Raw genomic sequence first — 24,538 nt, 5'->3', positions numbered from 1 at the left:
GAAGGGGTCCCTTGGTGATAGAGGGTTAGTCAGCGATCAAGTTAACACCATAATATATAAAATAAACAAAAACGAAGCACAATTGTGGTGCGTACATAATCAAAATATTAAACCAAGTGAAAAGAGAGATAAGAAAAGCTAGAAGGTCGAGAAAAAAGGACAATATCAGTGTGTGTTTGTGTGTGTGTGTGATTGTGTGAAAGGTGTGCCTAGGAGAGATAAAGGAATCGGGGGGGGGGGGGGGGCATAGAAATTGTTGATGAATCATGCAGATGGTATGTGTGCACGTATGGCTTGTTTAAAGATATACAACGATGACATGGTAGCTAGGCAGAGTGGTAGGGAGTTCCACGTTTTAGTAGCAATGTATGTGAAGGTGAACGCACCATAATTAGTTCGTATGTTTGGTGCAGACAGTGGCGCTTGGGAATGTGAACGCAGAGGACACATGACTTCTTGATGAGTAAAACTAATTGAAGAGCATGTTATCTGGTTGGTGATTAACTTAAGCGTTAATAATGCTACACGGTAATCGAGGCATTGATTAACTGTTAAAATGTTGAGGAAGCGGTACGCAAATTGAGCGCTTTCGCGCCTATTAACAAACGGCATTGCTCGTAGTGTCGTGTTCTGGGCAAGTTCTATGGGTTTTAGTGTTGTTTTATATGTCAGTCCATAAAAGGATAACCCGTACGAAATGTGAGTATGAATTAAGCTGTGATAAAGCATTTGGGGGGTTCGTAAGGAAAATATGTGCCGTAGTTTATATAGAATCGGTATGTTTCGATATATCTTATTAGTTGTGTCTTTTACGTGTTGGTGCCATGTTAACTGATGGTCAAGTGTTAGTCCTAAAAATTTAGTATGGTACACTCGAGTTATGTTAATACTTGCAAACGAAAGCTGAGGTATGTTTAAAATTAGTTTGTTTTTCGGGGCAAAAATTATGTAGTTTGTTTTCGCTATATTGGGAACTAATTTGTTATGGGTTAGCCATTTAGCTAGCTTTTCTAAAGTGTTATTAGCTTTAGGTCTCTCACGCTTGCACTAGATATAAAAATATTTGTATCGTCGGCATAAAGAACACAATATTTTAGACTCCCATTTTTAATAACTTCATTTCAATATTTTGCTTTGTTTTCTCTACCATATTTATTAACGCGAGTTCTGTTGATTTCCCTTTAAGAAATTCATATTGTGACGAAGTTGTCAAATTATTTTCAGAGAAGAACAGATGCAGTCGCTTTAGTAGAAGTTATTCAATCACTTTTGTAGTGACAGGAAGTAAGGCGATCGGTCGATAGTTCTCTGGTTTTAGTTTGTCTCCTTTTTTTAAATATTGGAATCACTTTTGCTATTTTGAGTAAGTCAGGGTAAGAGGTAGTCGGGAAAATTTTGTTGATAATATCAGACAAAGCGTGCGCGATGATGGAAACACATTTTTTCGTATTATCGTCTGTATTCCGGCGCACCCCGACGACGAAGTATTTTTTAGCGTGTTAAGAGTATTATGAACTTCTTCTGGATTGACAGAGTAAAGAAATAACGTCGTGTCATTACGAGCTATATTTGGTGTGCCAGTGAATAGATTTGTCCATGAAAGATACTCTACGTTTGTAGTGATGGTTGAAAAGTAGTTATTGAGCGTGTTAGCAATTTTTTGTTTGTCCGTAATTATGCCTTGGTCGGTGCTTAATGCTGACAGAGTTTGTTCGGTAGTACTCTTTTTTAGTGCAGAGTTAATAATTTTCCAGGTTTCTTTGGGATTGTTAATCGCGCTAGAAAGTTTACTAAAAAAATACTGATGTTTAACTACGTTAACTAATTTCTTTAAATAAACATTATACAATTTGTATTTAGATTGACGGCTTAGATTAAATGGATTGCGTTTTAGTTTTTTATACATATTGTTTTTGTGATTGATAAATCGCTACAGCCCGTATGTTAAACAGGGGCCTTTTCTGACTGATCTGCGGGATCGGGTTTTAGTTTTCGTACTTATTTGAATGGAAGATTTTAGTGTTTCTAAAAAGTTGTCTAGTTTTAGGTCTGCCCTGGGCGCCTGGTATACGCACTCCCATGACTTCGTGTTTAATGTATTTATTATTACGTTGTAATCGTATATTTGAGTAGTTTGTGTTATCGATTGTGACACCTTATGTGTACTAGAAACAGCGAAAATGGGTGTGTGGTCGGTTATGTCGCTTGCAACAGTGCCAATTGTGAAGTCTGTTGGACGCCAAGACGTAATTGTGTGATCCAAACTGATGTGTTTTGTGTAGCTAAAGCGGGTAGTTGTTGTTATGCATTGTTGTAGTCCGTAGACGGCTAGTGTATCTATGTATCTGTAAGTGACGGACGAATCAGCAGAAGTGTCAATGTTTATGTCGACCATAATGATGACATTTGAATTAATTTGAGAAATGTTTTTGAGGCTTTCATTTAAGCTGCCTAAGACGTGCTCAACTCCATTATTTGGTGTACGGTAAATGACGCCAACGAGTGTATTTTTTTGTTTTATCGGGAACTACACTAGGTGATTTGGGATTTGGCGGAATTTCTATAAATAGTGATCCACAAAGATTAGATGATATATGAATGTCTTCTCTAAGTCTGAAAGTAAGTGTATTTTTTACGTAAAGAGCACCTCCCCCGCGCGATTTAGACGGAAACGTTATTTCTTGTGGTTCGCGATGATCATATGTTACCTGATAGTCAGGAATATTGGGCTTGTTATTCGTGTTATTGCTGAACGATGTTTAAGAAAGGGCGATAAAGTGAAAATCATGTTTTAGGGTAGATTATAAGCAAATCAGATCGTCAAAATGACTACGTAAGCTTCTGATGTTCAGATGGAGTACCGATATCTCCGATGAAGTGGATGTCTGTCTGGAAAGTAGGTCTGGGTCAAGCAAGGATATGTTCATAAGGAAAAGAAAAAGTGATAAATGAAGAGGGACATAGAAAGATTTAGAAGCTAGACAAAGACGCTCAAATAATCCTGAGACACGATATTCTGAACTTTTTTTTGTTATTTAGGAATACTAATGGCCCCACTCAAGGAGCCATGGTAGGAGTGGGTACAAAACATGTAAACAAGATGCAGATTTATAAATGAAAACTCAATTAAGTATGAATTCAAGAGCAGATACAAAATTAGCAACAGTTGTGTTGACGACGACATCATTTGGTAACTCGTTCCATTTTTCAATTGCCCGAGGGAAAAAAGAATATCTAAAACAGTCGTTTTTGAACCTGTATTGTTTTAACGCTCTTGTGTGGTTTAGACGTGAGGACCTGGTCGATAATGGTTGTATATGGAGCTTTGAACATGAAGAGTGCCATTAATAATATTGAACAGCAATTTTAATCTATCAATTTTTGCTCTCATTTGCAACGGTTGAAGCTTCGCTCTAATAACTAATTCGGTGGAGGATGTTTCTCTACGATAATCATTAAAAATAAACCGAGCAGCTAACTTTTGGATACTTTCAAGCTTGTTAATACCGTTTCGTTAATACCGTTTTCGAGCACAGGCCTAATAAAACTTTTATAAGCAATAAGTTTAGTGTCAAAATCAGCAAATATTTATTTCCTACGACACGCAAACAAAGTACCCTCGCTTTGTTAACCGTTAATTTTAAATGCTGGTTCCAGTTCAGTTTATTGTTAAAAAGAAGTCCTAAATACTTGTACTCCTCGACCCGCTTTACTGGTTGTTTATCCAGTAGGTAACTAAATTGATTTGGCTTTTTTTTTTTTACAGGACACTGTCAGGACTGCTGTTTTAAAAAAAAAAAAATTAACTTCATTTGCCATTTTTAGTGCAACACAGTATCTCATCCAAAGCCTGCTGCAGTGTAAGATTGTCGGTATGGCTTTTTATTGTTTTATATATAATACAGTCGTCAGCGAACAATCTAATCGGGATATCAATATTGGTTGGAATGTCATTAATGTAAATCAAAAACAAAATTGGCCCACGTACGGAACCCTGGGGCACTCCTAAAGTAACGAGCACTTTGTCCGAATTAACTTTGTCCCAGTGGGCTTCGGCTTGATAAATACGCGGTTATCCAACTTATAATTTGTGAGTTTTTAAGTATGCTGGAAAGTTTTTTCCAGCAGCTTTGGATGAGACACTGTGTCCAACGCCTTAGAAAAATCTAAGTATATTACGTCAGTCTGGCCCCTCTCGTTAATGGCTTAAGCCAAGTCAAGCGTAAAGTCTATGAGCTGAATCGTAGTCGAAAGTGATTTCCTAATCCCATGCTAATTTCTAAATAGTAGGTTATGCTTATCTAAGTGACATGAAATATGCGTAAAAATAATATGCCCTAGCAATTTACACGTGGTTCTAGTTAAAGATATTGGCCTAAAGTTTGATGCTGCACTCCAGTCACCCTCTTTATGTATCAGAATTATTTTTGAAAAACTGAGCTCCCATTGGTTTTTCTGGCTTTAATAACACATTGGTCAGTCCACAGGTGCATCCATTCCTTGTATTTCTTTAGGCGCACTGCCGCAGAGAGAAGTTTTTTGTTTAGAGGAGAAAGGTGATCATTAAAAAAGAATTGACGCGGTTCCTCTGTAGGTTCAAATCCTTGCTTGTGATGCGAGCGCGGCGTGCCTTCTTTTGGAAATCATTCTTATGATCCCTCAAGATGAATCTCGTGATTATTTTTGTGAGCGTTTGGTTGACTTGGGGTGGAAACCCGGTGCACGATGTCAATGTCAGTTTTTGTGATGGGATTGTTGATGTGGTTACCAATGTGTGTTAGAAGCTCTCCGAGATCTTCAGTCGGGTTGTTGGGCATGCCACGGATCTCAACGTTGTTGAAGCGTGAGTACTGCTCGAGTTGAGCGACCTGCCGTGTTAGGTGTGTGTTGTTTGTTTCTAATAGTTGATTGGCTCTGTTTCAGTTTTGTGTTGTCTTCGCTCAAACTATCACACTTTGCTTTCAGCTCTTCGATATCTTTTTTCATGATGGCCAGATTATTCTCAGCCTCACGCAGTTCGTTCCTCAAAGTGCGGAAGTCCTCTTTGTTTGAACATCAAACTCTTTTTTAAACTCATCATTTCGATTTTTAGCTCATCCATCAGTAGCTGAACTTCTTTCGCCAGCTCTTGGTTCGTTGGCATACTGCTCCAAACAACAGGCGTTACAAAATAGGGAGGCGATCTAAGTGGCTGGTACGATGCGTTTGTTGGTAAAACGACTTGCATGTACCTGTTGGAAGGCGAAACAATCTATCAGCTCCGGCGGTGAAGGTGCTGGCTACTTAGATCACCTCTCTATGCCCGAGACAGTCGCTCTGGTCTTCCTTTTGAAGGAGGACACCGGGTGTTGCCGTCGCCGGAAGCAGGGGTGGCGGCGCTGCACGTGGCGGTACGGGTGATGACAGGGCAGCAATAAGGAGTCGATTTGTTGGAAGGCGAGACAATGTATCAGCTCCGGCGGTGAAGGTGCTGGCTACTTAGATCGCCTCTCTATGCCCGATACCGATATCGAATGGTACGTCAGGAATTCCGATATTGATATTCAATATTAGACCGCGATTTCTAATAGTGTTGTCCAATATTATGCCACGATTTCTGATATCGGCATCTAATTACAAGCCATTCTAGTGCATTAACGTAAACCATTTATATTCTGACTTTTCTAACATTATATTCCAGTCACAAATCAATTTCTTGACACTAGTCACTCAGTGACATACTAGTCTTCCCCGATTTGGGCAACTAAAGATAGACCAATTTTCTAATCTTGTTCATCATTTGGGGCGCGGTAGAAACATCGTTTTACCGCGCCCCAGTTTTTAAATCTTGTATTTCCTTATTAGCCCAGCTTTTGTAATTATGTCAAGCATGACTCTCTCGAACTGCGCCAATATAATAGCCATTTTTTTAACGGGATATTGGCAATTGTTTGGGAAAAATATCCTTTATCATTATCAAATACGAAAGTTCACGAAAGAACATCTATCGTATCATATGTATTTGTTTTTAATACAGTCGATGTCCTATACAAGCTCGTTCGTCATTTTCACGCTGGCTTGAGAGCTTATTCCTAGGTGGTATATTGAACGCTAATATGCTTCAAACATGCTAGACGCTGGAGACAAACAACATAATTGCAAGAAAGAGGTTGTTTCCATTTGATATCGAACAGGCGTGTCGTGGTGGGTATTTTGATTTGCTGAAAAAAACACTATTTCTGCTATTTACAAAACGGCGCTTTAAATTTGCTTTAACTTATTATTCTTAAAAAGGTTGAAGTTGAGCTAGGGAAAATTAAACTTAAGGTTGCTTGGTTGCTTTGCTACCCACTTCAGCGGTTCTATCCCATTGCAGTTAAAAATTGCTGGATATGGCAGAGCGGAACAGCAAACTCTTGTCACCCTCATCAAACGAAGACAATTGTGTTTTTTGTTATACCAGTACCTTTTAGTCCGTGCGTGCGCCTCAGTCATGCTACCTATAACGATTAGTTGGGTACTGCAGAGGAGCTCCAGGAGAGTTAGGGTGTAATGTATTACCTTGGAGTACTCTTCCCAGTGCCTTCTAAGAATAGTAATGTGATCGGCTGCCCAGCGAGTGGGTTCGGCTTCTTGACAGTGTTAACGGCCACCCTTGGCGTTACCAGAGTCCCTGGCACGGCATTCTGGCGAAGCCGAACGGGCCGGCCGTCGCAGCGGGGGTCGGGTTCGGCTTCCGAGGGATGCCGAGCGTGCCACCCGACACAGCGGAAGCTCTGCCGAGAGGCACGCTCGACTCGGGCACTCGGGTCTCAACATAGATATTGGGGAGCATGCCTCCCCCCCCCCTTTTTTTTCTATTGAGACCCGGGGACCCAATTCCTCGTCCTTCGGGCTGGGTGCTTATGGACGATCGCACGATGGGCACAAGGGGAAAGGTTTAGGTCATTGTGTGTTAGTGGACATGTGGCCCTGTTCCCACACTCTTAGAAAAAAGGGTATGGATAGTCCTCCCTTAGGGGAGGAACGGTCTTGTAACCTATGTTCCTTTAGAAAGGGAGAAACGTTCGTCCCTGAAGCAGGGGAGCAACGTTCCTCTGTCGCTTGCATCTCAATGTGGCGGCCCCGAATCGAGCAAATCGAGCCCAATAAGGCTTAACCAGGACGCTACATCTCTTGTACGGGACGACAGCAGCAGCAAATAAAAGCGTCACACGAGCTTTCCGCAAACTGTGTTTATTTCCGAAGCCAGATTCCCCCCACAGGTACAGAAACTTGCGTTTCGAAAGCACTTACTCAGTCTTCTCGTCGACAGCACTGCCATGTTAAACGGAGACAACCGATACCCAGTTACTTCGCGCAATTTGAGTCTTACCTTTGGTGTTCCTCGAGTCACAATTCCTTCGTCAACCGCACATCACAGAGTAGGGCAAACTCAATCCGCGAAACCAAAAGCCGCTCTCGAAAGAACAAACTCGAAGCCGCTGTTTATCGCGTAGCGTGAAAGGTTAAATCGCTAGCCACCAGATGGCGGGGTCAAGCAGAGTAATTGCAAGCAGCTAGGCTAGGTGGCGCTTGGTACCGCCCAATTTATGTTCTACAAAAAATAATGTATTTTCTTCAGGCCACTACTGCGCTTAGAGCCGCTCTTCTGCGCTTGGGGATCCTCTACTATACACACACATTACACTTATTACAAACATTAGGTGAACATACATTGAGCACATACACGGCACACACACAAATATCAATACAACGGAACACCACACTAACCCGGACACTACACCCCTGCTCTGCGTTTCCGTGTTTTATACTGGTCGTTTTGAACGTACGGAACTTTTCGGTGACCCCCTAAGCAATAAAAAATATTCCCAGCATGTTGATTTTTTCCCAGCAATGTCATACCTCTGAAAGTATTTTAAATGGCTCAAGGAATGAATCTCTTATTAAAAGTAAACGCTCGATCAAGCCGTAATTATTTGAAAGCCTATAAATCGAGCCGCCTTAATGCGGTTCGAAGCCATGAGTTTGTTTCCCCACGCGGCACGTCGTAGCCTGTATTTCTATTGGTTTTTCTATTTGTGCTGTTCGCGCAAAGCTGCAATTGCCGTCTTGAATTAATCTCTGTAGAGCGGATATTCACTCAGCTGGAAGTGATGCTTCACATGCTGAGAAATCGCTTTTCGATCAACTTGAATGCAGTCAAAGCCGCGACTTGCGGCAGGTGTTCAGTGTACGGAGCTACGCCGTGGCAAGCCCCAAAACGTCTAGCGCTGATCCCAGCGCGCCACTTGGAAGGCAGTTTCTCCAGGAACCGTAGTATATTTAAACAGCAAAATAAAGGGCAGCTTTTTTTTTCGATTTTACCTTCTATTGTTTTTTAATGCCGAAATTCCATACTGTAAATTATACGTACTTTCCGTCACGATTTCGTACTGTTCAGTCCTTGCCCCAGAGCGCAATCGCTCTCGGGGACGAGACAATTCCGACAGTCATATTGGCCATTGTACGATAGCGGTAGAAGCTTCTACTGGTCAGACCAGCGTTCCAACATGACTATCCGCACGTTGATCGATTGCACATAATCCCTCAAGTGGTATTAAACTTTTTAATGTAAAGCGGAATGTCAACCTGCGACACCCCGCCCCCTCATCACGGCCCGACCAACGGCATCAATGCCCGACAGTTTACGATCTCATCTTGTTGTTACACCACTGATACGCGAACACACGGTCACATCGGCGATAATTCCAGTCTTCTGTTCACAACCCACAACACTGCCATCACAATGTTGCAGCCATGTTGCTGACACGCACAAATACAGAACCACGTTGAACGCCGGTTGCACTCGGCATCGGAAAACAGAACCGAACTCAGCGCGGAAGGCACCCAGGCAGCCGGCAGCAAAACCTGCCTGTCTTGGACGCAGTTCCTGCGGTTTCCATAACGTCGAAAACGTCGACACAGTTCCGCGTGGTTTCGCTACTGTAGCTACTGTAGTTCCGTCGGTTCGCCGCGCGCGCGAGTCCCGCAATCCGGAGACGGCCATCCCCCAGTGTACGTGGCACCGCTGGCACTGCTCCGCAACTTCGCTGTTTCTAGCGGCTTCGTTTGCTCGTTTGATAAAATTAGTGATAAAAGCGTCAATGTAACCGAAATGTTCTGCACGTTTAGACTAGAAGACGGAATTACAGGCGGCCTTTACTGCCGCTGAAGCTCAATGAACTCAACAGCTATTTATTAAACAACGTGCGCGACCTACTCGAAAAACGAAACCAAAAGAAGATGAGTCGGGAGGGCGAAAGCTTTCTCCCGTCTGCCTGGAGAAGGAGAAAAACGTTTCGTTCCTCCCCTTTTCTCGTGTCCGGTTGGGGGCGCGTCAGTAGAAGGAGGAAGACGCGCCGTTGCTACTTTTTTCCTCCATTTTTTCTTAGAGTGCATGTCCTTCGGGAGACGGAGCAAGGTAGATGTCTTGGGTCATAAAACGTAACCACATCTAGTTCAGAACCGCAAGAGTAACTGTTTGGCACGTCTATCCAAGTGAAGAAGAGAATTATCAGGGATTTGCGTCATGAGCAGGTAAGAGTCGGACACGGCAGTGCCCGACTTCACCCAAGCTAAAGTTCGGACTTCCGAACTTCAACTCCGCAATGGACAGATATCCGCGCAGACCATCAAGTAAAGGTAGCAACCGCAGATCGATACATTGGTTCTATAATGTTAAGTCTGCCCTGCATTTCTACCCTGTGTCTTCTAAAAAAGACAGATAATGTTTATTGAGTACGGTCTGAGCCAATTATGCGTCTCTGTTAACTACGCAACCACACGCTTATTGAATTTGAGCTAATTTTTTTTAGGAGATCTATGACTGAGTTTTGTAATGGGTGATAACGGAATTTTCGAATAAATGAAGATAAAATATCTGTCTTTGAGGCTGCTTTATTCTCTAGAGCCAAGCTCTGCATCATTTTCCTCTCCCATTGCTACCACGACAATCTTCAGTATTTGAAACGCCCGTATGTTGCAATGTTCCCTGGAAGGGTGAGAGCCCTGCGCTCGCGTCCTATTTTTTCAACGTAAGCTCCGAAATGCCTGCATTTTTGTCGGGCAAGTAATATTTAAAAGGAAAAACGCAAATATTCCTGGAAAAAAAAATTGACAGCATCATGAAACATTTATAAATATAAAATATACTGTGCTTCTAGTTGGCCACGGCCATTACGAAAAACATTTCCCTAGCAGGCGTACCAGTATACCATTGTACGCTTCTGTAATTGTGTACCCGTAGGCGGCAGTGTGCAGAGTAACACGTGCATGAAGCACGTGCCTGCAGACAATGGCTTACACAGGCGTGAAGCCTGTATGGCAAGACAATGTAGAAAACGCGGGAAACGTTTTCTACATTGGATAGCGACTTTCTTAACCCTATATGTTGGTGATTTCAACGTATTTCTCATGTGTTTTCAGTATCAGTTACCGACATCCTGAATGCTTATCTTGAAATGAGCGAAGCTAGCCGAATGGCAATGGGCCCAGATGGTTTGCAATAAATGTATTATGAATCTTCTCCAATACAGAGTGATTGATGGATGGTCAGTATGTTAGATTTTATTTGATAAGCCTAGACTCGGATTGGCAAGTGGTCATGCGCTGTCTCAAGAAGCCAAAAATCAGCAGCGGCACTAGTGTTGAGGGCGTTGCCGAAATCCTTTCTCCATATAATGTTTGTTTTGTTTTTTCAATGTAAATTTATAAAATAAAAGATGCGAAAAAACTTGAAAGAAACATGTATTAGAGACGATAGCTACATGTCGCTTGATAGCGAGGTTTATTTGCTAGAAGATAATTCAACTTAGGTACAAACCTATAGTTTTTAAAATGCCACATACAAACCTCTGCAATTAACGTAAAAATACAAACAAATAGGCCTGAATATTAGTATTACAGATAAGAGCACGCCAATATAAGAATAAGTAGAAAAGAAAATGTAAATCAAACCCATACTATGCAATAACTCGAGAATAATTTAGGACGTATGTCGAAAAGGTGACCTCGAAGCACTGGCCAAACAATATTTTTACATATGATTTTAACAGTGTAAGGAATGCCTAAAACATCAAATTTAATCACGTGAACTGGAGAATCAAAAATAACGTAAACAATTTAGAAAACACATATGACTCTATTTAAAATGTTTCTTTTCCCCAACGACGTTTTCTAACTGTGCAGCAGTGGGACCGACAGTGCAGGGAGGTGCTCGTTTTCAGTCGAAAATCGAATGATTGTTTTTTCCGAGTTTCGAAGCATGACCTTAAAATGTTTTGCAGATTCCGGGAGAGCACAGAAGACCACCAGAAAAGGTAATTTGGACTTGACGAAAATAATGGATATGCGGTTGTCAGTCCGAGCGGAGGAGGTGAGCGTAACAGTGGCATACTTGTTCGGCACACATTGCCAGTAATCAAATTATTGCTACTCGGCTCCTTCTTGAACAAACTTTTCATCATTAGATTACTATTATGTGTGGGCAATAGCAAAAGGAATCGGCTTACTTTTGAAAGAAATAAACTTTCGTTGTAACTGTTACTTTTTCTTCTCCGTTTCTAATTCCGTCCTTTGTTCCCACTAGTTTCGTACCAAGGAATCCTCAAACCTTTATTTTGACAGGAGGATAGTTTAGTAAGATTGTTGGATTCACGAGGTAACTAGTCCCTAAACAAAACGTGCCATAAAAAGTATCCACAGCTAATTCAGTACCGTAAGAGTAATAGTGTGATACGTGTATTCGGGTGATGAAAGGAATCATCAGGGATTTGCGTCATGAGCAAGTAAGCATCGGACGCGGCAGTTCCGAACATCTGTTTGCGCTTTATTCCGTCGTACGGAAACCAGCCGGGTTTTCCCTGGCGGAACTGGCGTACGGCGAGGTTTGTTGGGCACCCCGTTAAGCCCACTGATATGTTCAAGGATCGGGAATTTGCTTACTTTCGTGTGCGGAAGCCTCGAAGATGCTGAGGAGCATTCGTGAAGGTTAAACGATGTGTATACGCCAGGAATGTTTGCATGGTGATGTTTCGGTAAGGGTCTCTAAAAAGGGAACTGTCTGTAGGAATCTGAGCACCGGCTAATGTAGCCCCTCGAAGAAGCGGCGAGGAGATCTCCGTCGAAGGTCCCGCGATAAAAAAGGCACACTTGTTCAGGCACGTCTTTACAGACTTGCCGGATGCAGAACTGCCTCGTGGTCGTACACCGACCAAAGCATCTTCCTCGTCCCGTTTCCCGAAGAAAGTGGGAAGAGAGCCACTCGTCCGCTAACAGACCGCAACCAAAACGTCTCGGCTTGAGTCTATCGTCCAATCGTCTGCCAGCACCCGTCCCGAAGGCGAAAGACTCCGGTTTCCAGGGCTCAAGTTTCAACAGAAGATATTACGGGGCGGGGGGGGGGGGGGGGGGGGGGGGCAGATTTCGCTCTGTGGGATGGCACGCTCGGTTTGTCGTAATTATAAAAAAAAATACTCTTCTTCTTGTTGGCCACGGCCATTAGGAAAACAATTTCCGTACCGGGTGTACCAGTTTATAGGCTGTTTGTGAAAGATACGAGCCCGGCGTTTCACATCGCGGAGATAAACCAGACATTGCGGGTACCTCCAACTCCGTTCAAGCGTAGCCACATTCGTTCGAGCAAGATGCCAAAGTTTCAGCACCGACCATTATCTTATTAAAATAGTATACGCTATCTTCGGAAAGTTTCAATGAAAAAAAATGGCGCCCGACGGAGCTCTATTGTGCCAGAAACCGAAAACGGATGAAAATGAGCCCCATTTTTTCATCGGAAATTCAACAAAAGAAAAAAAATCACTTATCAGGTTCGAATAAGATAACGGTCCGTGCTGCAACTTTTGCATCTTGCTTGGACGGCTGGGGCTACGCTTTGACGGAGTTCGAGCTCTCCGCGGTGTCTAGTTTATTCTTGCGATTAGAAAAGCCGAGCTCGAATTTCTCACAACCACCTGGTACAATTGTGCGCCTGTATAATTGTGTAGCTGTACCAGCCGGCAGTTTTTAGAATAACACCTGCATGAAGCACACGCCTACAGACTAAGCCTTACGCAAGCATGACGCATACATGACAAGACAGTGTAAAAACGCTTGATTAATTTTCTGCTCTGAATATCTACATTCTTATCCCTTTATGTTGCTGATTTGAAGTATTTCTCATGTGTTTTCAATATCACTTACGGCCATCATGAAAGCTCATATTGAAATGAGTGAAGCTAGCCGAATGGCAATGGGCCCAGATGGTTTGCAATATCTTTTATTATCTATCTTCTTCAAAAACAAGAACCGAGGTAATTGTAATCTATAATGGCAGACTTTCGGGTAAATTATTCATCCGGCTGCCGCGAGAATAGACACTGCATAATTCTATAGATAATGTAGAAGGGTACACGTAAAAGAACGGTCAGTCCTTGCCAACATGTAGGTTGCAGTGCACTTACGATGATTATAGCGCACTTGAAAGATGTAATCCAGGATACGTGTCGTCACGTCAAAGCAGGACAAACACACAAGCAAAAAAACGAGAAGGAAGGCTCCTCGAATTTTCAACACGATGCGGCGCACAAGCTGTCATCTCCCAAACCCAGCCAAACCGCAAGAATTCCTGACTTCTATGAAGAATCGCTTGCTGCCGACATACGCGTAGGACTTCTTGAACGCTGATAGCTTTGGTGCATATCCAATACGTTGTCGAGAGACACCTTAATAAGACCGCAGAGAAAGGCGACAGATCGAAACAGGTAGGACGAAAGAAGTTGCAACAGCAACGGACAACAAGCAGACAAAGAAAAACCTGGCTGCCTGCGCGCGCGCTTCCGGATCTCGGAGGTTTTGCCTATCAGCGGGTAGCTTCTCGCGCGGCTAATACCCTCCTCTCCCTCAGGTCATGTGAAAGAAATAGGCAGAGAGGACGGAGGGGGTGAAGTCAAGGCGCAGGACACCGAGACCCCACCCTACCCTCTCCTCAGGCGTCCAGCACGACCCGTTTGCAGCCTCGGAAAGCAGGTGAATCACTCGCATTTCAGCACGCTCGAACGCTGGAAATGGCGCCGGCCAGAAGCTCGGCTTTCGCCCGAGCGAAGAAAGCACTCAGCGCGAGCTCTTAATTTGACTGCTGCAACGGCGGGCGTGCTCTGGCAATGCTGGATGTTTTTACAGCCACGTGTTGCGGGCTACTTTCGCTGCGTCTTAAATTGAAGCGAAACAGTGTCTAGAGGTATATTCTTTCACGCGGTCGCGTCTTCTGCGACAGAGATTCGAGCTGAATAAGTAAACTGAGGCTCCAAAGAACGCCAAAGCTTTAAAGTTCTGTCAAAAATATCGGCTCGCCAAAATTTCGCCAAAATTTCGTTTACGTAAAAAAAAAAGAGAAAAACTTGTTTTTGGGGTCGCAGCATAAGCGAACATAAGCGTAACTGAAATATGAATATAATTCCTTGCATTATGCGGACGATTTAAAATCAATGAGCCGGCGCTCCCGGCCTACCGGAAACACATATAGGCTGGCACGCCTGAACCAGGCGTGCCCATGCCGCCGATCCGTACGTTGAGCATCAAACGGACTCCGGAGAGCCGTTTGAGTAAACCGGTACAGTTTGCCGGTCCCCAGTCACCCGTCTATGCAACATGGTCACCGGTTTGAGCAAACGCGCGACAACTTTGCCCAAGCGAGTGGCCCATTCTCCCAGACGAGTGACCCGTTTGCCAAAGGAGTGACCTGTTTGCCCAAGTAGGTGACCTTTATGGCTCATATCCGCCGTCCACCACCCCCTCCCCGATCTCGTGGGGACCGAGGACGAGGAGTCTACCGACAGTCGTCGCCCAGCGGCCTTCCCGCCTGGACCACCCCACCAGCCCGTTCGTCCCAGCGAACTCCCCGCCCCCCCTTCCAAGGTGAAGTGGGCCTTGTTGCTACGGTGCTCGGTTATTCCCCCCACCCCTCCCCCTTTGACCCCTCCGCGCTAAAGTTTTTTGCACGGAAGTCGTCGGTGTTTAACGGACGACCCCCAGCAACCTCCCAGCTCCCGGTCCTTCCCGACGCGGTAGCATCCATGCATAAGGCGGTGATCACAGAGACCACAAACCGTGGTCCCTACCTTTCACAGATACAACTTGTCCCCAAGTTGTCAAATAACTCTCGCTTCGTGTTAGATTGTTCCCATTTGACGCCCCACCTACCCAGCCCCTCTTTTTTGTTGCCACCTCTGCCACGGGCCTTGGCATTCTGTCCCCTGCCCCGTAGGCCATTTTTTTTTACAAGGATTGATCCCCGCGATGCCATTTTATCATTTTTGTCTCCATCATAATACACGGGCCTTGACCCGTTTCCGCCTCGACGGACAGTACCATCAGTACAAATTTCTACCTCTTGGAATGAGGCCCGCGCCTTCTTACATGCAGAGTCTGGCAACTGCCCTTGCACGAGAGGCACGTGCACGCGGCCTTTGGGAATGGGCCCATCTGGAAAAGTTGTTGTTCGCTCACCCCTCTTTTCGTTCGCTTGAATTTTAAACACGTCTTTTCGCTGACGACCTTATGCACTGCGGGTTTAGGCTGAACCGCGCGGACTCGCAGTACCTGGCTGTTCCGTCCATCATTTTTCTTGGCTTCTTTTTGGACGGTTCTGCTGAACGCATCTGCCATACCCCTTGCCGTTACAGCGACCTTCTCCGCACTTTCGACGCCCTTAATAAAGGCGGACCAGCAGAAATATTCTTCCGCCTGGCGGAAAGTCCTCCTCGCCCTCTTTCTTTCTTGTATTGTAGCACGGCGAGGCGAGGGGAAAGGTCCCCTCTTGCGCCGGCTTCTTCTGAGAGGATAAGCCGAGAAAATACCCATTTTGAGCGACGGGCGATGGGTGCGGCAGCAGCGACCTCGTGACTTAGAGGTAGCTTCAGATCCTATCGCGTAATCTGCCCCATTTTTTGGCGCTCACCAAGCCTAGTTTCTCGGGTGTAGGTTTTACGGAGCTGCAATCACCGAATTTCAGCTGTCGAAGGTTTTTGGTTTAGCCTGTGGCAAAATAAACACATACTTGAGAGCTGCGATGCATCCCCGCACCCATTGAAGGAACGTGTCATGGATATTTTTGGTTCATCAAGGAGCTCAAAAGACATGCGCGAGAAGTGGTGACTTGAATATGTAAGGATGACTTACATCTTCACAAAACATTCTATCTTTAAAAAAACGGCTTATCACGCTCAAACCTGCCTGAAATTGGGATCGATGGAAAAGAAAACGATGCACCAGGCGCGGGAATCTTCTAGAAGTTCTCTGTTTTCTAGCAGGAGCACAAATTATTGGAGAACTTTAGCAGACTGTGTTTTCAGGCCACATATATTTAGCGGAAGCTGGCGCTGCCACTTCGATGCATTCTCTGAAGCACGCGCCTGAAGTGGCAGCGGGCCTTTGAAAACGATTTACTAAAATGCCCTGTTGTGTGCCTAACTCGCGGAACATGATGGCCAGCAAAATGTATGAAATTCATATTTACACATTCCCAACAACCACCTGAGGTGAGAGGGCATCAAGGGTGGATGTCAATTTTAAAAAGTTTTAGTGGGTCACTTTTAGCCACTTAGATAACCGTACGGTCCGTACCCCAGAACGAAATGTAAGCTAGATTCGCTCTTTACATTCTTTTTCGAGTGTGGCTATGGAGCGGAAAAGACAATATTAAAACCCTTTTTGGCGAGTCCAACGTGTCGTGTTATGGTTTAACGTTGCTTGTATCGGTACCATAGCACGGGCCGCCACTTCGAAGTATTTGTGTGTCTCAAAGAAACTAAAGCAAAAGCAGTCAATTTTTTTTAACGTGACACAGAATTGTATTTAGCATTGTAAAAAACTTTTAGGTACCCTACGCCACGCAGTTAGCACAAACAAACAATCGCCGGTGTTTCCCACTTTTTCTTTTCTTGTTAGAACCGAATGATGTTTAGGAAACTGTTAATGCGAGTATCCCAGCTAAGCGGTAGAGTTTAGTGCGAGTCGATACATTGCTGGGGAAAATAGCAAAAAGCGCCGATGTCGTGTTTGCGCTAACAGTGTCGCGTAATGCACGCATACCGCTGCACAATCAATGCTAACGGAGTGAATCAGTAAATTTAGTGGCCCCCAAAGAAGTGGTGTTATTTTGTTTTATTTTTATGGTTGAAAAGTTGTTCTTTTTAAACAAGCAATTCGGTAAAAAGAGTGCTTCCGTTGGGCACCAACTTACGAGGCATCAATTTGTTCTACACTAAATTCTGCATGGCCCTTGCGTAAAAATGTCAATATTGTGTTCGTGCTAGCTGTGTCACGCACAGTAAGAAGACCAGTTCATTGCTCGAACATTTAAACAAGGCCTTTCTTACGTTTTCTTACGCCAAATAGACGTTTTGCGAGTACGCTCCATTACTGGTGGTTCATAAAATAACCTACTTTGCTTATTTAGAGAAAGGAAGTGGTGGTGAGGGGGGGGGGGGGGGGGGCGGATTGAATACAAAAGACGACTCAGGGAACCTCGAACTTTGTAAATATTTCGCTCAACCTATAATCCTGAGCTAATTAAATCACTTTTGCTTTGACTGTTTTAGAACTTGTTAACAGTCGCGCTAAAGGCCAAAATGAGCGAAAAGTCAGATGCCAATGTTTATTTGAGCAAGAAGCTTATATATGCGAGATAGAACGGAAAAAGCGTACGAGTGTAACCGTAGCTATCTCCGACCAAGCCTGAACCTCACTTTTTCGTCATTTTATAGAAAGTCGTTTTATCGAATGAACGGACATTTCATCGAAAGCCGTTTCATCGAATCGCTAAGGGCCGTTTCATCGAATTTCTCTGTTATGGCTCTGTACCGAGTTTTGGGGCATAACAGTGCTTTATAGATGTTTCACCTTGCATTTGTTAAGACTAAGGTAGTCACTTGTGAAATTGTTTTGAAGGTCGTGTCAAATTACTAAAGATAAAAGCAATTGGCATAAAAAGAAATAAAAGCAATTGGGTATGCGACTTACTGAAAATCTTTACTCATATACATATATGACTGAAACCACGACGCTGCAAATAAAGGACAGACACTTAGAACACTTTTAAGTGTCCGTGCTTTCTGTTTTTGCCTCATTTTTAATTGTTTTATGTGTCATGGAGAGGGGTCATTGTTTCATGGAGGCTTCTTCTCGAAGCAGGAAATGTTCACGATGGAACTTATCTCGTCACTGCACCCAGTGATATAAAAACAGAAACAAAAGAAAAAAAAGGAGAGAATTAGATGAAGTTGTGTATAAAAATTAAAGTAAATTCCTAAATATTAAACACTGTAACGTTGTTCGATGAAAAGGCGTTCGAGGAAACGGCTTCTTTGAAACGGCGTTCGAGGAAACGGCGTTCGATGAAACGGTGTTCGACGAAACGGCTTCGATGAAACGGCTTTGATGAAACGGCGTTCGATGAAATGGCGTTCGATGAAATGTACGGACGCAGTTATAGCGGTACGCGTGCATTACGTGGCACTTTTAGCCCGAACGCGACATCGGCGCTATTTACTATTTCTGCCCAGCAACATGTATTGTCTAGCACTGAGCTCTGCCACTTAGGTTGGATAGTTGCATTGACAGTTTTCTAAACATAATTTATTTCTAAAAAAACAAAATTAGGAAGACCGGCAATAGTTTGTCCGTGCTGTGTGGCAGTATACTTAAAATGTGTTTGCAAAGACAAATTACAAACGCGTATCATGTTAAAAACAATCGGCTACATTTGATTTATTTATTTTTTATTTTGAATGCCTCAATAATACTTTAAAGTGGCAGCACGTTCTATAGCACCGATTTAAGCAACGTTGAACTATAACACCAGACGCTTCGATAGCTGTACTCGATCAAGAATGCTCACAGAAAGGTTATAGCTTATATATTGTCGTAGGGTGCGGTTATCCAAGAGCTAAAGACGATCCACTAAAACTTTTTAGTATCGACACACACCATTGCTGTCTTCTCACCTCATGTGGTTGCTGGGATGCGTAAATATAAATGTCACGTACATTCGTTGGCCATCATATTGTGTAAGTTACGCACATAATATTTGTGCTCGTTGCTAGAAAACAAAGACCTTCTAAAAGATGCCCGCGCCTGGTACATCGCTTTCTTTTCCATCAATCTTAATTTGAGGCAGTTTTGAGCGCGATAAGCCGTTTTTTTTAAGATGGAATGTTTTGTAAAGATGTAAGTCATCCTTACATATTCAAGTCACCACTTCTCGCGCATGTCTTTTGAGCTCCTTGATCAACCGAGAATATCTATGAAACGTTCCTTCAATGGGTGCGGGGATGCATCGCAGCTCTCAAGTATGTGTTTATTTTGCCACGGGCAAAACCAAAGACCTTCGACAGCTGAAATTCGGTGAGTGCGCGGGCGCAGCCTTGCAGCTCCGCAAAAACCTACACCCGAGGGGCTAGGCTTGGTGAGCGCCGAAAAATGGGGCAGATTACGCGATAGGATCTGAAGCTACCTGTAAGTCACGAGGTCGCTGCTGCCCACCCATCGCCCGTCACTCAGCATGGAGATTTTCTCGGCTTATCCTCTCAGAAGAAGCCGGCGCAAAAGGGGACCTTTCCCTTCGCCTCGCCGTGCTACAATACACGAAAGAAAGAGGGCGAGGAGGAATTTCCGCCAGGCGGAAGAATATTTCTGTTGGTCCGTCTTTAAGGCACCTCGGACTCTTAAAGTCTAGAAACGGCTAGCGGGATTGTGGACTTCTAAATTTTCGTTGTTTGGCACCCACTATCACGTACTCAGGCCCTTCCCTGTTGGAAAATTTCGATGATCGAAAGATCATGGAAAAGGCTCATACAAGCGTAACCGTAATATGGGACATCCTATACAAGCGAAACGGCGGCTCCAGTATAGTGGATTAAGGCGGAACGATACAGGTCGTCGGAACCATACAAGCGTGTCGTAATATGGGACATTTTATACCAGCGCAGTGGATTATTGCGGAACCATGGAGGCGGAGGGAACCATACATGCATAACGTAATATGGGACATCCTATACCAGCCAAAAAGCGATACCAGCATGGTGGAGCCATATGGCTCCAACATGCTGGTTTTGCTTTTTGACTGTTGCACAGGACGTTTTAGTTTTAAGCTTTACATATATGTTTAGAAAGGTTGTGAAAGCTAAATTAATGCGGTTTGTGCAGGCGAGTTATACGGCTAGGCGTACGTAGTATAGGGACCTAGTCGTAACAATCAGTCAAATTATTAAATACAATTTGTTAATTAACTTTTTAATTAGTGAAAATGAAAATATGGTTTCAATTAGAAACTTGCTGAGTCATTGAAAACCACAAAATCAGCTCTTTTTGGAAGGATATAATGCAGGGGTAGCATTTTGCGCGTTCTGTGAAAACGCTTTATTTGGACGAGTTTCTAGGTTTTAGTTTCTTATCGGAGCTCATCTCTGCGCCCACGGTCCTGTTCCCCGGGGGCTTAGACGCGCAACACACGTGCGCCTTGCCTCCCTCCATCCCACGAAAGAGGCGAGGGGGCGGCTTCGCACTGCGGCCACCGGGCAGCAGGACCGCAGGTGCAAAGATGCGCTCTGGTAAGAAACCGAAGTCTGGAAACGTGTCCGAATTGATCATTTTTTTAGAACGCCATAAAATGCTGCTCTTGTCTTATATCTTCACAAAGAAAGTTGATTTATTGTGTTTCGATGATGCTTAGCAGGTTTCTAGTTGGAACCATGGGTCTATTTTCACTGATTAAAAATTTCAGGAACATACTATACTTATAGGCTGAAGCGGTTTTGTATTTGAGAGAACACTTTTAAATCTTCTTCATTTGACCTCCAGAATCTCAAATATCAAAATTATTTAGTAATTTGATGAATCGAGGCTGCATAGATTCATTTTTAAAGCGCTGTGAAAGCACTTCCCTGGAGAGCGACGTCACAAAAGCAGCTTTCGAAATCTTTGTTCACGCATCTTCAGCGCCTATCGAAGCTATGCACGCATATGCTATTTTTTAAAAGGGCAGAAAAATGTCACGACTGGTGCCAATGCAGGAGAATATACCTAGAAAACTTGCGATTGGACGCGCGGCCCTTAAGCGACACACGCTTGGCGGCCGAAAGGTCTTCTTACGATGTCACTATTGGTAGGATGCTTTTTTGTCTTTTCTCACGTTTAGTTATATCTTTGTGGAAATAACCGGGATATTCAGATTCGCGGGATAAAACTACGCTAGAATGAACCTCCATCTAGTTTTCTGAAAGAAGTCTGGCCCATCTCTGCAATAAGCCGACTGATCATTAAAAATTAGCCTTTTATACTATGCCGCCCTGGCCATATAACTCACGTGCACAGACCGCGCAAATGAAGCTTTTACGGCTTTTTAAAAAAAAATTTGTAAAACATACAAAAAAACACTCTGTAGAATGGCCCTCATACGATACGATTGCATGGTTCCTTTCCCGCTTGCATTGTTCAAGAAAGACTTGAGGACATCCAGCGTTTCATTTGAATGCTGGATGTCAGCGAGTCTCTACATCAGTGAGTGGTTTCAAACAAGCATGATGTTTGCACACCAGTAAGCTCTTATCCGAGGCTCACCATTAGCACTAAGAGCAGAGGCGAAATGTCGTGACCTGTTAAATTTGGTTGCAGTTATTTATTTTTAGAAGAACTGCATGCAGCAAAGCTTAACTTTGCTCAAAAGAAGATAATTAAAAATTCAATACTGAACAATGGTGTCCCTTGAGCTCTCAGACCAAACTCCCACTCTTGCCACTCAGGAGTTCCTAACTTGTGCGTAGAGATCAGCACATCCCAGATTTGTGCTGCAACCACCCCTGCAATATAAAAGTTGAATAAACATGAGATGAAATATGAGACGTTTACAATTCTCTGTAATGTGAAATTAGAGCGCAGATCTTGAAGAGGAGGATGGGAGGGTATGCCCCTCCTGTTCCTCCCCTCCACCTCTTCTGCGCCCTCCCATTTAGCGCGAAATTTCCCTGAATTTAGCGGGAAAATTTCCCCACTAAATTTAGCGGGTTAAGTTTCCCACTCAATTTAGCGCGGAAATCGATGTCACATGACCTCAATAGAAATGCAGTTGTCCCGCTAAAGTAGTGGGGAAAATGACGTCGCATGACCGTGTCACGTTATCCATAAAACAATTCAGTTTTTCAGCTAGACTTAGCGGAAATATTAACGTCACATGACCGCAAGATTAATTCAATTTTCTGCAAAGTTCAGTTGGGCGGTTACGCCAACCGTGACGCCGCGAAACACGGAAACGGGTGCTAAGAGCTGCGCTAAAAACTAAATGCATCGGGTGAAATAAAGTGAACATTAGAGATACTTTAAGCAAATGAAAAGAGAATCTAAGATACCGTTCTCAGATCCTTCCTTTTGTCCGTTCTCAAATGTTTTGATTTCAAGAAATGTTTATCTCTTTATTCATACCCAGAGAACCCCTCCCAGTTTCAGCATGAATGCAATAAATCAATGCAGACTAGACCTTGTAAACTATAATGCACATGAAAATGAATGTTTACCACATAGTCATGTATGAGTCAGTGGCTCAGATCTCTAAATACATTTGTATTGAGGAACATTCTTGAATAAAACTTCTGGGCTTCGAATTCGACAGTTTGTACTTCCGTAAAAACACTGTATGGCACTGATTTTTTTTGTGTGACACATCAGAAACAGCACAGCTCTGTCATCCTTGCATACCTAACAAGAATTTGTATTTTTTTTTAGCATGGCATGTGCTATTATAACGCCCGTACAATCTCCTTTAACAAAATTTCCTTTGTAGAGCTCTTTATTGGATCTTATTTAACTCGCACGACAGATTCGGTACCTTGAATTCTCGCTCGGCATCAACAGTTTTATATATTAATGTAATAGCGAAAGTCAAGATGTATGGACTTGAGTACGGCTCTACAAGCAAAGATGTTGAGAAAAGTACTGAAGAAAACTCAAATTTCAAAATAAAAATAAGCTGGAATGTGGATACAATTATGGACATGGTCATGAATACAGTTAGCAGATTTAATATGAAGAATATGTGTTAGACGCACACTCAAAGAAACCTGTTGCATCTATATTCATGCAAATTACTTCGCAGAACCCAGTGCTGCAGTCTCGGGTGCGAGTTCGCTGAATGAGTCCACTGAAAATGAGTGTAGACGGAAAAAGCAGTTTGATCTGCGACAATAAGCATTACATAGGCAAGTGACATGTCATTATTACTGTTACAGTGCCGAATGTTTCAAACTGCCAGTCGCATCATTCTGTGAGTTTCATCCGTATATTACATTGTTTGGCTTTCTCGAATGCTTTGCGAGAAAAATGATGAACTGGAAATGTCTAGTGTAGTTCTAGAAAAACTACTTCCAGAATCCTATCTCAGCATCGTAAAGAATATAAATCGTTTCTACAGATAAAGTTAGTGCAGGAGTTGAATAAACTAAATACTTAGTTTTGCGAAACCATCTCGCCGTAGTAAACGTATATAGTTCCCCTAGGTAGAGCTAGTCATTACGGATGATTGTGCCCATTGCATACCATAAAAATTTAATTTGCGACCTACAAAATTTACAGACTCAACCAACTCTGAATAAGTGCAACACTTGGCACTAAAGATTGGTTTCACCATGACTGTCTGCAAACATCCACATACTAATTTTCATAAACCTATGTATTTCAAGAAAATATTTGGAGCGAGCTGTTTAAAACGCCATAACACTTTTTAACACTAATAGAAAGCCTGTAGTACGCCACAACTTAAGCAGTTTTTACTTCATTATGAAGGGCAATAACACATATGTGAACCTTAAAACTAGGCCTGCACTGAATTGCTTTCTTAAGTTGAACTTGCTTTGCTCGGCTCAATATATTATCTTTGCAGAGCTGACAATGTGCAAGTTCCCATTTTTTATTATTCGACATCTCCCGACTGCTGGGTGGGGTAGGTACACAAGATTGATGACACCAACGAAACACAATGATTATTTTAAGAATTTGTTTGGGTATAGCACTAGCGAAGCCATCAGCGGGAAGTTATTTCGTGACTCCGTCGAACCTACATCCGCTGGCTTTAAGTTCACATGTGAATCATGTCTGCAGACTCCTTTTTGTAATGGGAACTCCATCTACCCCAAGATTTGGATATGTTTTTTGCATTTTAGGCGTAGTAGTGCTTTTGCTGTTTCACTTAAAGAATAGGCAAGAATGCTTATTTTGAGTAGAATACCTAACACCTGGTGGCCCGAGGACTCCCTTGACGTGATGCTAATCGAAAGTCACAGGCAGGGAGATACCGTGATGCTCTTGTTGTTGGGATTACCTCCCCCATTGTCTTGGCCGGACCACAGAAGAAGATTGAGTCCAAGCTTGTGGCCACTAGGATCGCCAGATGTTGAGGCACCCAAGTAGCTGGAAATAAAACAAATCACAATAAAGTACTTTGCAGAGCTACATTAGAAGAGCTAGCATATTCTTT

The 24,538-nt window shown here is 43.3% G+C and overlaps 1 protein-coding gene across 1 annotated transcript in view; it reads right to left on the bottom strand.

Annotated features, from left to right (window-relative positions):
• Positions 1–504: 504 nt before the first annotated feature.
• Positions 505–24,538, bottom strand: part of LOC115331535 — a gene marked incomplete at its 3' end in the record, with an annotated part of 95,381 nt that continues 71,347 nt past the window's right edge. The window contains exon 3 of the mRNA XM_040217516.1: positions 505–1,047. Coding sequence (XP_040073450.1) covers positions 505–1,047 — 543 coding nt within the window. The remainder of the gene's footprint in view (positions 1,048–24,538) is intronic.

This window comes from Ixodes scapularis, unplaced genomic scaffold, assembly GCF_016920785.2.
Source record: "Ixodes scapularis isolate PalLabHiFi unplaced genomic scaffold, ASM1692078v2 ptg000597l_1___fragment_3__unscaffolded, whole genome shotgun sequence".
Lineage (NCBI taxonomy): Eukaryota > Metazoa > Arthropoda > Arachnida > Ixodida > Ixodidae > Ixodes > Ixodes scapularis.
Note: the sequence above shows the minus strand (reverse complement) of the source record. Positions and strands in the feature narration are given on the sequence as shown.